This window comes from Onychomys torridus, chromosome 6 (assembly GCF_903995425.1).
Source record: "Onychomys torridus chromosome 6, mOncTor1.1, whole genome shotgun sequence".
In the NCBI taxonomy this organism is placed as follows: domain Eukaryota; kingdom Metazoa; phylum Chordata; class Mammalia; order Rodentia; family Cricetidae; genus Onychomys; species Onychomys torridus.
This window is the reverse complement of record NC_050448.1, coordinates 21384347-21398595: the sequence shown is the minus strand read 5'-3', so window position 1 is coordinate 21398595 and position 14249 is coordinate 21384347. Positions and strand designations below refer to the sequence as shown.

Below are 14249 nucleotides of genomic sequence, written 5' to 3'. Positions count from 1 at the left end.
AGCTACAAAGGAATGCTGAAAGAGGGAGAAAGTCTTCCCCAGGGAAAAGTACAGTTGGCTATCCAATACCAATGGTCAGCCCTGAAAACACACATACAAGTAACATTAAACAGACAGAGAAGGTTGTTTTTATCTACAGGAATATGAAAATATGTATATATAGGAATAACAATAAAAAAGTCATAAATTTTAAAAAGAGCAAGAAGAGGTATATAGGAGGGCTTGGAGGGAGGGAAGGAGAGGAAATGATGCAATTAATATTATAATCTCAAAAAATAATAGGAGTGTAGGACCAAAAAAAGGGAAGGGGTGACCACAGGGAAAGAAACCTAAATCTCCAATAAAAATATTATTTGGGGCCTGGAAAGGCGGCTTCGTGGTCAAGAGCACTGGTCGCTCTTGCAGAAGACCCAGATCCCAGCACCCACATAGTGGCTCACAACTGTGGGTAACTCCAGTTTCAGGGGATCCAATGCCATCTTCTGGCCTCTGAAGACACTATGCACACAGATGGTACAAGATATTCATTCAAGCAAAAAAAAACGAACACAGAGAATAAAAATAAATAAATCTTTTTAAAAATCCTCAAAAGGAAAATAAATAAATAAATTAATTAATTAAATTAAATAAAAAATCCAAAATCCAGGTTGGTAGTACAAGCCTATAATTCTAGCAGTGGGAAGGTTGTGGTAAAAAAACTGAAGAAGAAAAAAAGAAAGAAAGAAAAAGAAAAGAAAAAACAAACAAACAAAAACCCAAGGCCAATTCTGAGCTACACAGCAAGACTCTCATCTAAAATAAGCAGAAAACACCCCAAGCTCAAAAAACAAGGAAAGGCTTAATTCTCTCATATGCTAACAATATCAATTTACAGTCACTGCAAAGCAATGTGTCAAACAGTAATACCCGTGGTATAACACCTTATTTCTACATTTACCCTAGGGAAAGGCATAAACAAATACAAAAGATACCTCGATAGGGGAAGGGAAGAAGCAAGGCTAAATAGGTCAGCCCTAAATTAGCTATATGAGCTGTGTCTATGGAGTACTCCACAATTTCAAAAGTGAGTCTAGATTATAAAAGATTAGCCAGACAGCGGGGCATCACTGGAGGGATGGTGTGGCACAGGCCTTGAACCACACAACACTTAGGAAGTGGAGGCAGGAGGATCAGAAATTCAAGGTTTGCCTCAGCTACTTAGTTTCAGGCCAACCTGAGGTACACAAAGCCCAGTCTCAAAAGTTAAATTAAATTTAAAAATCAGACAGTATTTTAAATGAAAAAATGGTAGATGAAATTTTACATTCCAAGCACACCTATGGAATATACTTTTTGAAAGTAATTACTAGAAGATCTAAAAAAAATCGGTAAACTGATTAATCAGTAACATGACTTTTTTGAACTTTTTTTGAAGGGAACATCAAAAGATCAAGAGTTATGGGTCTTCTCTGTGGTGTGTGTATGTTGAAATGAAATGTACAGGCTCAGCTATTATAAGGCAAGCACTCTACCAACTGAGCCCCAGTAGTTTTACTTTTATAAGGATATATATATTGTTTAAGATGTATTTCATGAATGTATTAACAGCAAACTTACTTGGAGTTTAAAAAAAAAAAAAAAAGGAAAAAAGTGGGTTGGTAAATAGCAACAAAGCCAGGCATGATAGCACATGCCTTTAATCTCAGCACTAAGGAGGCAACGGCAGATAGATCTGAGGCCAGCCTGGTCTACATAGTGAATTCCAGGCCAACCAGGATATATAGTGAGATCCTTTCTCCAAACAACCAGAGTCAAAGAATAAATATGAAAAAAATGAGCAAAATATCAGTATTTTTATATTCCCAGTTTTTGTGAAATTACACTATAAGACAGATTTTTACTACATAACTACAGCTAAAAGCAAGTGATTAACAAGTCATAGACTGTTACTTAATGAAGGGACTGTTAAAGTATAGCTGTTTAACACAAGCTTAAGACAGTTCAAGATCTTAGATCATAAATCTCAATACTGAATTCAAGACATTCCTAGGTGGTCCCGGCTTTGACTGAAATATGGCTGGCCAAGTAGGTAAAGGAGCTTGCTGCCAAGCCTGACCTGGGCTTGATCCCCAGAACACACATGATCTAAGGAGAACTCCCTCAAAGCTGTTCTCTGATCTTCACAAAAACACACACAATAAATAAATGTAATAAATAAAGTTCATGGTCGTATTCTAAAGACTCCACATGCTTCCTATAATGTATCTAACTCTGATAATGGAGTTTATGGCAAAAATTTGTGGATGTAATTCTTTCATTAATAAGAGCACAGTTTGGCTGGGATTAATATCCTTTTCTTTCTCTTTCAAGAGTACCCTATTTTGTAAAATAAAATTCTAGAAGCATCCTCTCAATAGATTGCTAATTTAATATAGCTTAATCTGCATCCTTTGAATCCTAAATGATCTCTGGACATATTTGATTATTTATCATTACTATTACTCTCTTTTTTATATAGGGCCTTACTTTATTTTACTTTAATTATGTGTTTATCTGTGTGTATGTGCATGTGAGTGCAGTTGCCCAAGGAGGTAAGAAGAGGGTATTGAGGTTCTCTGTAATTGGAATTACAGGCAGCTATTTGCTACACAATGTGGGTTCTGGGAACCGAACTCAGATCCTCTGAAAAAGCACTATATGCTCTTAATCTCTGTCTGAGAAACCTCTCTCTCTAGCCCTGCCTCACTATATTGGTCTGGCTCGTCTCGAAGTCCTAGGTGTAGTTGATCCTGCAGCCTCAGCCTCTGAGTAGCTGGGGCTATAGGTATATGCCATTACACATCTCATTCTTTTTTTATTTCCTATTTTAGAAGAGATTTACTCTTATTTTTGTGTATGTGTACCACCCATGTGCAAACACCCTCAGGGATCAGAGGGCAAAAGATCCTCTGGAACTAGGGTGAGCCTCTTGATGTGGGTGCTAGAAACTGAAAGAGCAGTAAGCACTCAACCACTGAGCCATCTGCCCAAACCCTGTATCATCCTATTCATTTTTCTTCAGCAAATGAGACGCCACATCACCTAGCTTGCATGTAGGAAGCACTCCAGTGTTAAGAACTGACTCTGATGGGCATGGTGGTACATGCCTTTAGTCCCAGCACTCAGGAGGCAGAAACAGGTGGATCTTTCTGAGTTTGAAACCAGCCTGGTCTACAAAGTGAGTTCCAGGATAGCCAGGGCTGTTACAGAGAAACCATGTCTTGAAAAACAATCAATCAAACAAACAAACAAAAAAAATTGGCTCCTTCATGCCCATCATCCCAGCTACTGGGAAGACCAAGGGGGAGGTTTGAGTTTGTTGCTAGCATGGATAATTCAGAAAATGCCATCTCAAAACAAAAAACAAATAGAAGACATGAACCCAGCCATGTCATTAATTTACAAGATCAATAATCTTGCCAAAGTCAACTAGCTAGTTAGTAGTAATAACTAAACTATCACCTACTTATTTTGTGCCTTCCTACACCACAATCTCTTATTTAGGTTACCTATTAGACACTATGGAGGAAGAGCTTAGAGTCAGGGTCATTACCCTGACACAGATCTGAAGAAAAGCATTGTTAATATTGCAGAGTAATATTGCAAGAAGTAAGAGCTGTCAATAAAGAAACATTGATATAACTGAAACTCCTTTTGATTTCTGAGACAAGAGTCTCCCCACATAGCCTACCTGGCTATCCTTTAACTCACTAGGTAGATCAGGCTGGCCTTGAACTCAGATATCTGCTTATCACTCTCTTAAGAGTGCTGGTATTAAAGAGTGAGCCACTAGGCCAAGCTCCTTTTGATTTCCTGAGATCTGGTATTGAATGTAATCCAGGCCAGCCTCAAACTCATGATCCTCCTGCTGGAAACACAGGTATGGGCCATATTCCCAGTTAAGCTTCACTATATTCTTAATCTAAGAATGACTGAAGATCCAAGGCACAAGTAGGTTAAACTGTCAAATATTTTCCCAAGTAATTTGTAATTAAAATTCCTGAGGGGGGTATAGGTTATCAGTACATACAGCTTGATAATAAAGCACTGGGCCCTGGGTTCATCCCCAGCATAGGAAGGGGGGAAAAAAAATCCCAAGTCTCACTTTGAAAAATCTAAAAAACTGGGTTAATAAAAACTGGCTTCTTCATATTTGGTAATTCTATAAGTACATATCTAGACGTGGAGAGGTGACCATCAATAAAACAATCAACCAGGGCTTTCTTTTCTTTCTAAATTTTAGAAAGGCTTGGCATAGCATGTTTTCTTCACTTAGCAATGGTAGTAAACAGCTCTTTTCAGCTGGGCCAGAATTATGCCAATACTAACGGAAGGCAAAATTCAGTGTTTGTTTGTTTTTTCCTTAAAGTGCCAAAATTTAGTAAGAATTGATGAGGAGAGCCGAATGCCTATAATCCCAGCAACTGGAAGGAGGCAGTGGCAGGAGAATCAAAAGTTCCAGACCAACCTGGGATACACAAATAGATCTTTTTCAAAAGCAAACAAAACAACAAAATAATGAGGATTTCCATGCAAAAGCTAAGAGACTAATAAGTTGGTTCAACATTTATCTCCCCCTACAGGAGAGATACAACTATCACATTTGTACAGGATCCCTTCACCGCCTTTGACCCCCACAACCCTGTGAACATACTCAAACTTCGGCTCTCCTCAGAACGGTGAAAACTTGCCAACAGCCTCAATTTTCACATAAAAAGCCCAGTTATTTTAGTACAGTTTAATTTTAAAAACAAATGGGGAGTTTCACTCAGCATTTCTATTTTTTTTTTTTCAGACTTTAGTAAAATAAATTGCTCATTCTGGCTTCGGACGCCTAGTCTTCCACATCGATGGAGTTACAGGCGTGCGCCACCAAACACAGGCCAGTCTTAATCTTATTTTCTAAACTGCAGTTGCTGCAACCCAAATAAAGCCCCAAGGGCCATATTGCACTGGTCAGCATTCGAACGCAATGGCACAACCCGATCTCTACTGCGCAGGCCAGCATGAGACCAGCCGTGCGATCCAGACTCTCCACCAACTGTCCTGTCAGGCATTCCGAAACGCAAATCACCTTAATGCCAGCTACATTCACAGCCACATCGCCCTAGCAGCCTTCTGGGACCTGTCTTCTCACCAGTTACCTCGCGAGCGAGCCCAGCCGCGCTTCCACTTACACACAGACCCGCTTAATTCTGACCCGCTCACACTCCGGCAAGTTCACGGAAACTTTCCCACCGTCTGTCTTCACTGCGTCCAGGTCGCCGACACGCGAAGGCACCAGGCGAGCCGGGCCGCGCTGCCCAGTCACCCACGCCGTGCCCCTACCCGTCAAGGAGAACCTGAGGTCCCACCTCTTCCTGTCGCTCCTTCTCCCACATGTCCATTTATGTAAATGGGCACGGTGAATGACACCTAGGAACCCCACACCTCCCGCGGACCGCGCTCACCGGCCTCCGGGGCGTCCTGAGCGGGCGGCGGCGCGCCGGTGCCCACGGGGGACAGGTGCTGCGGCAGCTTCTTGGTCCACGGGTTCCCCTTTGGCGGCGGCGGCGGCGGCTTGTCCTCGGGGCCGGCCGCCGCAGGGTCCTCTTGGGCGTCCTCGGGAGGGTCCCGCGGTGCTGGCGGCGGCGGCGGCGGTGGCAGCGGTGGGGCCTCCCCGCCGAAGGGACCCCCGGGCGCGCGCGCCTTGTGTGCCAGGTGCAGCGCCAGCGGCCTCACGGGCACGGCCGCTTGCGGCACGCTGTGTCCCAGCACGAGCGCCGGCGACGGCTCTCCCCGCGCCCCCGCGCTGGTGGCGGCCGCGGCCCGCTCCTCCCTCGCCTCCTTGCCCTCCCGCTCGCCGGGCGCCGGCTGCTCCGCCCGCCGGCTCGCCGCTGCCAACAGAGCGTCCCGGTCGCCGGCCACGGCGGGCGGGTCCTCCCGGGGGGCAGCGGCGGGCACCGGGGCGCGAGCGGACATGGCCGGCCCCTGGCCCCAGCCTCCTGCCCAGCCGGGGGCCGTCCGGGTCCAGGGAGCCCGGCCGCCCCTCTCTCTACACGGGGGCACCGACCCGCTTCGGTCCTGGGACGCGGAACCCGCCCGCCGAGGCGTGCAGCGCTCGGCGTGCCGCTCCTCCCCGCCCGCCGAGCGGAGCGCTAACCGCCCGCCGCCCGGCCTCGTCGCAGCGCACGGCCGGAGCTCGCCACACGCGCCGGGCGCGCCCGAGCCGCGAGCCCTCAGCGGGCGCGGGCGGCAGCGCGGTGCTCCAGCCAGGCTGAAGGCTCTTTGGGCGATACGCGGAGGCGCGCGCGGCCTGAGCCGGTAACTGCCCCAGGGGGCGGGGCGTGCAGAGGGCGAGGCGGCCGGGGGCGGAGCGTGTAGAGGGCGAGGCGGGCCAGTGGGCGGGGCGTGCAGACGGCCAGGCGGGCCAATGGGCGTGGCGATTCGTGTCCGAGGCGGGTCAGTGGGCGAGGAGTCCAAGAGGCGGGGCGTGCAGAGGGCGAGGCGGGCCGGTGGGCGGGGCGTGCAGAAGGCGAGGCCGCCAGAAGGACCAGCGTTCAGTAGGCGAGGTGCCCAAGGATCCCGGCGAGAACCGGGGGGCGAGGCAGGATAAGGGGCGGGGCTTACAGAGGGCGAGGTGAGACAGGAGGCGGGGCATGTAGAGGGCGTGTGGAGGGCGGGGCACCCTGGAGAGTGACGTGGCTACACACCCGCTCCCCTAGTCGCCTAGCTGTGCGCGACCGCGGCCTGACGAGTCTTTCCGAGTGCGGCGGGCGTGGTTTGAGGTGGGCCCCGCCTCAGCGGCGGGCCATGGTGAACCTGCTACCCTTCGGGGCGCCTCCCCACTCCCGCCTCTGTGACCCGGGGCCGAGGACTTTCCGCGGGGACCGGGAGGTCCATTTCCGCTGAGGTGAGGCGCTGTAAGCCCTTCAGGAGAGCGGCTCCTTAGGACCCGGGAAGTTTCCCAATGAGGCTGTGGGCATCGCGGGCACTCCCGATCCAGAGTCCAGGTCAAGACCGAGCCCAGAAATGGCAAGGAGTGCACTTGTCCGTCCTGATTCCACGCCACAGACAACGAAATGTTTCTTGAGTGCTCTTGAGTAAAACAATACTTAACATTTCACCCCCCTTTTCATTGTTTACTTTTTTAGTGGGTTTTGATGTGGGGCTCCCGTAGCCAAATTGATCTTGAACTCAAGGTCTTGAGCTTTCTTTTTTGCTTGTTTTTTGAGACAGCGTCCCACTCAAGTCCAGGCTGACCAGAAGCCATCGACTAGATCATTCTGGTTTTGAACTCAAAGGAATGCGCCTGCCTCAGGCTTTTAAAATGCTAGGATGACTACAGGCTTGAGTGCCACACAGCAGCTATATCTTGAAGATTTTTTTTTCTTTTTAAGATTTATTCTTTTAGATTTTTCTGGTTCTGCGTCCCTAGGGCTGGTATTAAAGACATAAGGACCACACCCAGCAGCCTTTGAACAGTCACTCTCCATTTCGAAGATTTATTCTTTTTTTAGAACCACCTGCCTCTGCCCCACAAATGCTAGGATTAAAGGCGTGCACAGCCAGCATGAATTATTCTATTTTTAATTTTGTATGTGTGTGTGTGTGTGTGCACAAGTGTGCATGTGCCCTGAGTATCAGATTCTCCTTAAGCTAGAGATACAGGCTTTTGTGAACTGCCCAGTATGGTGCTGGGAAGCCAAACAGCAAGTGCTCTTAATCTTCAAGCCATCTCTCTAGCCCCTAGTCTTGAACAATCGACCATGATTCCACGTCCCAAGGGCTGAGATAACTTCCAGTTTATTACCCAGTCCTTAATTTATGGAAATAGCACTTGATCACAACAACTATATTCCCAATTTTTCTTCCCTACAATGGGTATTGAAATAGTACAGATTTTCATAAACCTAGTGAGACCTTTCTGCTTAGCAATGAAATTTGATTTAGAGTGATATTGGCTGCACATACTGTACTTATGGCTTAATAAAATTATATTCTGGTGCAAGATCATCATTGAGAGCACATCATTGAGAGTTTTTCTCCACCTACACCACCCCCCAACCACGTCAAATACTGTACTTACCATTTCACACATTACATCAGCTATAAACAGTAAGGCTTTTCTTGTTTTCTACCCAGAACTCCCTGGTTTACCTGACCCTAAGCAACCTTCTGAAACTGGCTGCTATTCAATGAGGACTGTACTTCCGTTTCTATTCCCAATGCCCACGTTAAGAGCTCTAGTCCTGGTGATACTTTGAATTTTAACTTCCAGCTAGCTAGCTGTTCTTGTTACAATCAACTTTTTGTTTTTAAAAGTCTTGTTAGGAAATACTTAACTCTTCTACACAATTGTATTAACAAATGCCAGTGAGTGTGACTCCAAACACATTCTATTTACTTTTACCATCAGCTTATTCAAATACACAACTGAGTCACTGGAGGAAAAGGAAATGTAATGGTGTCTCTCCAAAGTTGCATTTACTTGTGCTGCTGTGGACATTTGTCGTGTGTGTGTGTGTGTGTGTGTGTGTGTGTGTGTGTGTGCACACACGCGCTGCTGTTGCTGCTGCTGCTGCTGCTGCATGTGTGAAGGCCAGAGGAACACTTTAGGCAGCATCTACCTATTCATTTATTTACTTATTTACAGGTAAGTTCCCTCACTGGCTTGACTTGCCCAGTCTAGGCCAGCTGTCCAGTGAGTCTGTGCTTCCCCAGTACCACTATGCTTTTGTGTCCCTTTGCCCATGGGTTCTGGACACCAAACTCAAAACCTCACAAGTATTTTACTGACTAAGCTCTCACCCCAGCTCTGTGTTGTCTAGAAGAGTCTCAGACTTCTCGAGTCAAGGTGAAGGATCATCAAAAAACAGTGTCTCTAGGAAACAGTATTTGCTTTGCAGGGAGAGAACTGGAGGGCAGTTGTAGTCTCGGGGTCTCTAGAATGCAGTGGCAAGATTTAAGAGACTTTATTGTAGTACATTACTACTGCTGTGACAGGAGCTGGCTGTCTATTTTATCTGTCTATCTATCTATCTATCTATCTATATCATTTTTTGTTTGATTGGGGGGAGGGGCATGTTGAGACAGGGCTTCTCTGTGTAACAGCCCTGGCTGTCCTGGAACATGCTCTGTAGACCAGGCTGGCCTTGAACTCACAGAGATCCACCTGCCTTTGCCTCTCCGAGTGCTGGGATTGAAAGTGTGGGCCTCCACAGCCCAGCTGTAGTAAACAAGTTTGCTTCTTTTTATCTTGCCATATTCACTCTAGTCTTTTTAATTCTTTTTATTTGTTTCATGTTTTGCTTTTGAAAAGCAAGCAAGCAAGGTTTTATGAAGAAGTAGAGTAGGGGCTGGAGAGATGGCTCAGAGGTTAAGAGGTCCTGAGTTCAATTCCCAGCAACCACATGGCGGCTCACAACCATCTGTAATGAGATCTGGTGCCCTCTTCTGGCATACAGGAATACATGCAGGCAGGCAGAACACTGTATATGTAATAAGTAAATAAATCTTACAAAAAAAAAAAAAAAAAGAAAGAAAGAAAAAGAAAAAGTAGAATAATAGCTGCCTGGGAAGGATCTGGAAAGTGGGTTGCTCTGTGTTTTCTTTGGTTGGTTGGTTGGTTTGTACTTTTTGTTTTGTTTTATTTGGTTTGTTGCAACTGAGTCTCATTAGGTAGCCCAGCCTGGCCTGGAACTTGCTATGTGGCCTAGGCTGACTTCAGCTTTTCAGTCTATCAGCCTTAGCCTCGAAAGTGCTGCCTGGAGTTGCAGTCATGTGGCACCATACTTGGAAGTCCCTCCTCCCCCTTCTCTTGACCTTGTACCACAGAAGTCTAACCTCCCTAGATAGTAGCAGTGTGCAGTCTTGCCCTCCAGTACCTGAATAGTAGAAAGATCTGAAGATAGGAAGTTCACAGTCCTCATTCCTAAAGGTGGATCACCAAAGGTTGTCTGCAGAGCTTTCTCTCTACAAGGTCCTCTGTATTCTTACCTTTGTCATTTTAGGCATAGAGATAATAGCCACCAGCCCTCAGGGTGCTCTGCTATCCCCTGTTGATTTCTCGGAAGATTGTCTATACCTCTGTAAATGGTACTTTTAAGAACTTCAAATTACAAATTTTGAGTATTGATATTAGTGACATTCATTAGTGGTAATCTAGCTAAACCAATTTGCCATTGTCAACTTCCATTTTGTTCCTTGTCTTTTCCTTTATACAATAACATAAAAAGCTAATATATAGCTTATACCAGGTGCTTCCTCCATTTCCTAGTTCAAAAATCAGAGGAGCCAGGCAAGGTAAGGTGTTAGGCACTTGTAATCTCAGCTACTCAAGAGGTGTGGGAGGATCACTTAAACCCAGAACTTTGAGGCCAGCATGGGCAAACAGAGAGATCTCTATGTCCAAAACAGTACTAGGGTGAAAGCCAGGAAGGGTGTGCTAAGTAAACACTTGACCATTGAGTTATTACTTCAGTTCATTTGTTGTAATGAGAGTAAATGAGCACTAGCCAATCTATGAATTACTTCTCTTTGAGCAGGGATTATTTGTCCTACCCTAGAGCAACAAGTTATTGGGTTCAAAACTCAAGGCAAATGGGTGGAGGATGAAGGAGAGCTCTCCTATGAGTGTGTGAAAGGAAGCATCCTTTAAACCAACTCTCTTCTTTGAGACGGTCTCATGTAGCCCAGACTGCCACTGAAGTCTTCATATACCCGGGGCTCCCAAGTGCCGGGATTCCAGGCCTGGGTCACCACTCTCAGCTGAAAGCCTTAGTGAATGGCAACCACCTTCCAGTCCTGAAAAGTTAGAGACATACTTGCACATCCCTTTCCCTGACCTTCCATAGCTAGTTCATTCATCGACAGGAAGCTGTCAGCAGTGTTCAAGGCTCTCACTAAATCTTACTGGATTTTGGATTACTGGATCCCTTTACTATGTCCTCCACTGCTCTCAGCCTCCTCCATGATGACATCACCCTTCTATAAGGATGCCACCGCCTGTTAACTGGACTCTCTGCCTCCACAAAGACCCATATCATGGCTATTGTGAGGATTATATAAGATAAATGTAAAATGTAGGCAGGCATATTAAATTCCTTGAGATTACCCCCCTCCCAGTGTAATAGGAAATTGGAATCCAGAGAACATAGGTTGTCTCTTGAGAATGGTCCCTTGAGCTTTGAGAAGTTATGAAACATTAAATAATTTTTATACAACCTCGATGACTGGATCGTTCAAATAAGCCTTTGGAAGAGAAGTCCTGTTTTTCCTGTTTGGAATTTGCTAACAAACGCTCAGATGATTGAGCATGCTCCCTTCACCACTCCCCCTGCTGTTTCAGGACATTTGCTCCCATGTGAACAGTAAGGACCTCTATTACCAGGTTAAGATTAGCAAAAACCCAAAGTTCATGGAGTCTTCCTGGATGCTAGAGACATTTCAATGACTGCATTAAATAGAGTGTGTTTTGGATACTGACAAATCCAAGGAGAAAATGAAATGGACCCAGAGATTCTTTTAACTTCCTACAAAATAGCCATTTTAAAGGTAAATAATTTTTTTAAGGAAGATATGATGAATCCTTGCTTCAAACTGCAGATTTGTAGGCCTTTAGTCTTGTCTGTTAATAGGTTCCAGTAATGTTTCCTATTTTTCTCTAACCTACAAGGTTAATGTTGATGTATATGTTAGACTTTGTATTCTTCCTGCTTATTCCAGAAGCACCTTTACAGCAGGCAGTCCAACACCAAGAGGCTGAGATGGAAGTGGGCTTTAGGCCTGTCTGGGCTATAGAAGGACACCCTGATTCAAAAAACCAGAACAAGAGCTAAAGAGTTGGCTTAGCAGTTAGGAACACCTAGGTTTGGTTCCCAAAATGTGAGAGCAAAACAGGAAAAATATACCTTACAGGTTAAGAGTTCTGTTTGCAGCTTGTAAGTTCCTGTTTGTCCTATGTTCGTGTGACCCATCTGCACTGAATGGGCTCGATCACTTGTAGTCAGGAAGTACATGGGTAGGAAATATGTCAGGATGTATGCTTGCCCAATTGGATGTGGGTGGGGGGTACATAGGCAGAAAATACGTCAGAATATATGCTTATTTCTGATTGGATCTGATGGGAAATACAGTGGCCTTGTGGGGCTCCCCTTTAAGCCTCTGGAAGGTGTGACTCATGGTCATTTTCTGGGAACTAGGAGATGGACCTGCCAGAGAGTCCATCAGCCTGGCTAGTACTTAATTAAAACTTCCTTCAAATTTGGCATTAAACTGTGGTGTAGTAGTCTTATTTTCTCTGAACTGGTAGGATTAATGGCACTCATACCATGGTTCACAATCATCTATCATTCTAGTTCCAAGGAATCAGACATGTGCACACAAAACACCCATACACATAAAATAAAAATGAATCTTTAAAAAAAAAATTAGCTGGGCGGTGGTGGTGCATGCCTTTAATCCCAGCACTCGGGAGGTAGAGGCCAGCCTGGTCTACAAGGCTGAGTTCCAGGACAAGCTCTAAAGCTACACAGAGAAACCCTGTCTTGAAAAACCAAAATAAATAAATAAATAAATAAAGATAAACAAACCATTAAAAGTAATACCGTATGAGGCTGAAGAGATAGCTCAGCAGTAGAGAGCATTTGTTGCTCTTGCAGAGGACCCGGGTTTAGTTTCCAGCACCTACATGGTGGTTTACACCTGTCTCTAACTCCAGTTCCAAGAGAGCTAATGCTCTCTTCTGACCTCTGCAGACACCAGACACAAATGTGGGGCACAAACATGCAGGCAAAATACCCATGCACATGAAAAAAAATTTTTTTAAACAATAACACAAATAATGGTAATATTTAATCTTTTTAAATATTCTAATAATTAGTAAGTACAGAAAAGCAGAACATTTTCTCTTTTCCAGTTCTGAAGGGAAAATTATGTTTTAAATTTATATTATGTTTATTTATTTTATTTATTTTGCCTTCATGTATGTATGTGTACATGTGTATATGTGCATCATGTGTGTGCCTAGTGCCCACAGATGGCATCAAATTACCTGGAACTGAAATTATGAATGAATGGTTGTGAGTCACCATGTGGGTGCTGGGAATTGAACCTGGGTCCTATATAAGAACAAGTGCTCTTGACTTCCAATCCATCTCTCAAGCCTAAAAGAACAGGCTCTCCTTGTATCTCCCAGGCTGGCCTCAAACTGGGGAGCCTCTGGTCTCATCTGTCAGTATTGAGATGACCTTCAGGTTCTCGACCCTCTGATGGCCTAATCTAGCTTACTGTTAATTTGCCGATAGAGAAGGGGCATGTATGTGAGTGAAATCTAGAGCTGAATCCATTTTTACATTTAAAATTTTTTGTTTTATTTATCATTGTGGGTATATGTGAGAGAGATGTTTGTGGGTGTGCATGTGCCACAGCATACATGCAGAGGTCCCGGGACAACTTGAAGTCAGCTCTCTCCTTCTACCACCTTTATATGACTTCCAGGGATTAAACTCAGGTAGTCAGGCTTACATGGCCTGAACCATGTTGATGGCCCTTTGATGTTTGTTTTTGACACTTTTATCGAGCATTAGTGACTGTTGTTGTGTGGATTTCTGGGTCTTCCAGTGGTCTAGGTGTTGTTTTTGTTACTATGTATAACTTGAGGTCAGGTTATGATGTCTGCAGTGTTGTTCTTTCTGCCTTCAATTACTTTGACTTCTATGGGTATTTTGTGAGTCCATATGATTTTTGATGTTTTTTCTAATTCTGTGAGATATCATTGGAATTTTGGTAGGAATTATGTTGAATCTGTGGATTGTAGATGCATTTTACTTCCTTAATTATGCTTATTCCTAGGTTTCATTTTTTTTTAATATAATGAGTGAAGTATATTTTCTTCTGGTTTCATTCTGAAAGTTCATTATGTCTGAGCAGAAAAGCTTTTTATTTAATTTTTTTTATTTGTGTGTGTGTGTGTGTGTGTGTGTGTGTGTGTGTGTTGTGTGTGTATGTGTGTATGTTTGCATGCAGAGGTAAAGAGGATGCCTCAAGTCTTTATCACACTCTGTATTATTCCTTTGAGTCTCTTACTGAAGAACCCAGAAGTAGGCTGGTGGCCATCAAGTTTCAATGAACTGTCTCTTCCCTACATAGTGCTTAGTTACAGGTATTTGCGCAGCCACACCCAGTTTTGTTTTGTTTTGTTTTCCAGAGCTGAGGACCGAACCCAGGGCCTTGCAAGCGCTCTACCACTG

At 44.8% G+C, this 14249-nt stretch overlaps 1 protein-coding gene across 1 annotated transcript in view; it reads right to left on the bottom strand.

Annotated features, from left to right (window-relative positions):
- Positions 1 to 6330, bottom strand: part of Larp1b (La ribonucleoprotein 1B) — a 103427-nt gene extending 97097 nt beyond the window's left edge. The window contains 1 exon segment of the mRNA XM_036190240.1: positions 5469 to 6330. Coding sequence (XP_036046133.1) covers positions 5469 to 5979 — 511 coding nt within the window. The 5' untranslated portion in view covers positions 5980 to 6330.
- Positions 6331 to 14249: the final 7919 nt, after the last annotated feature.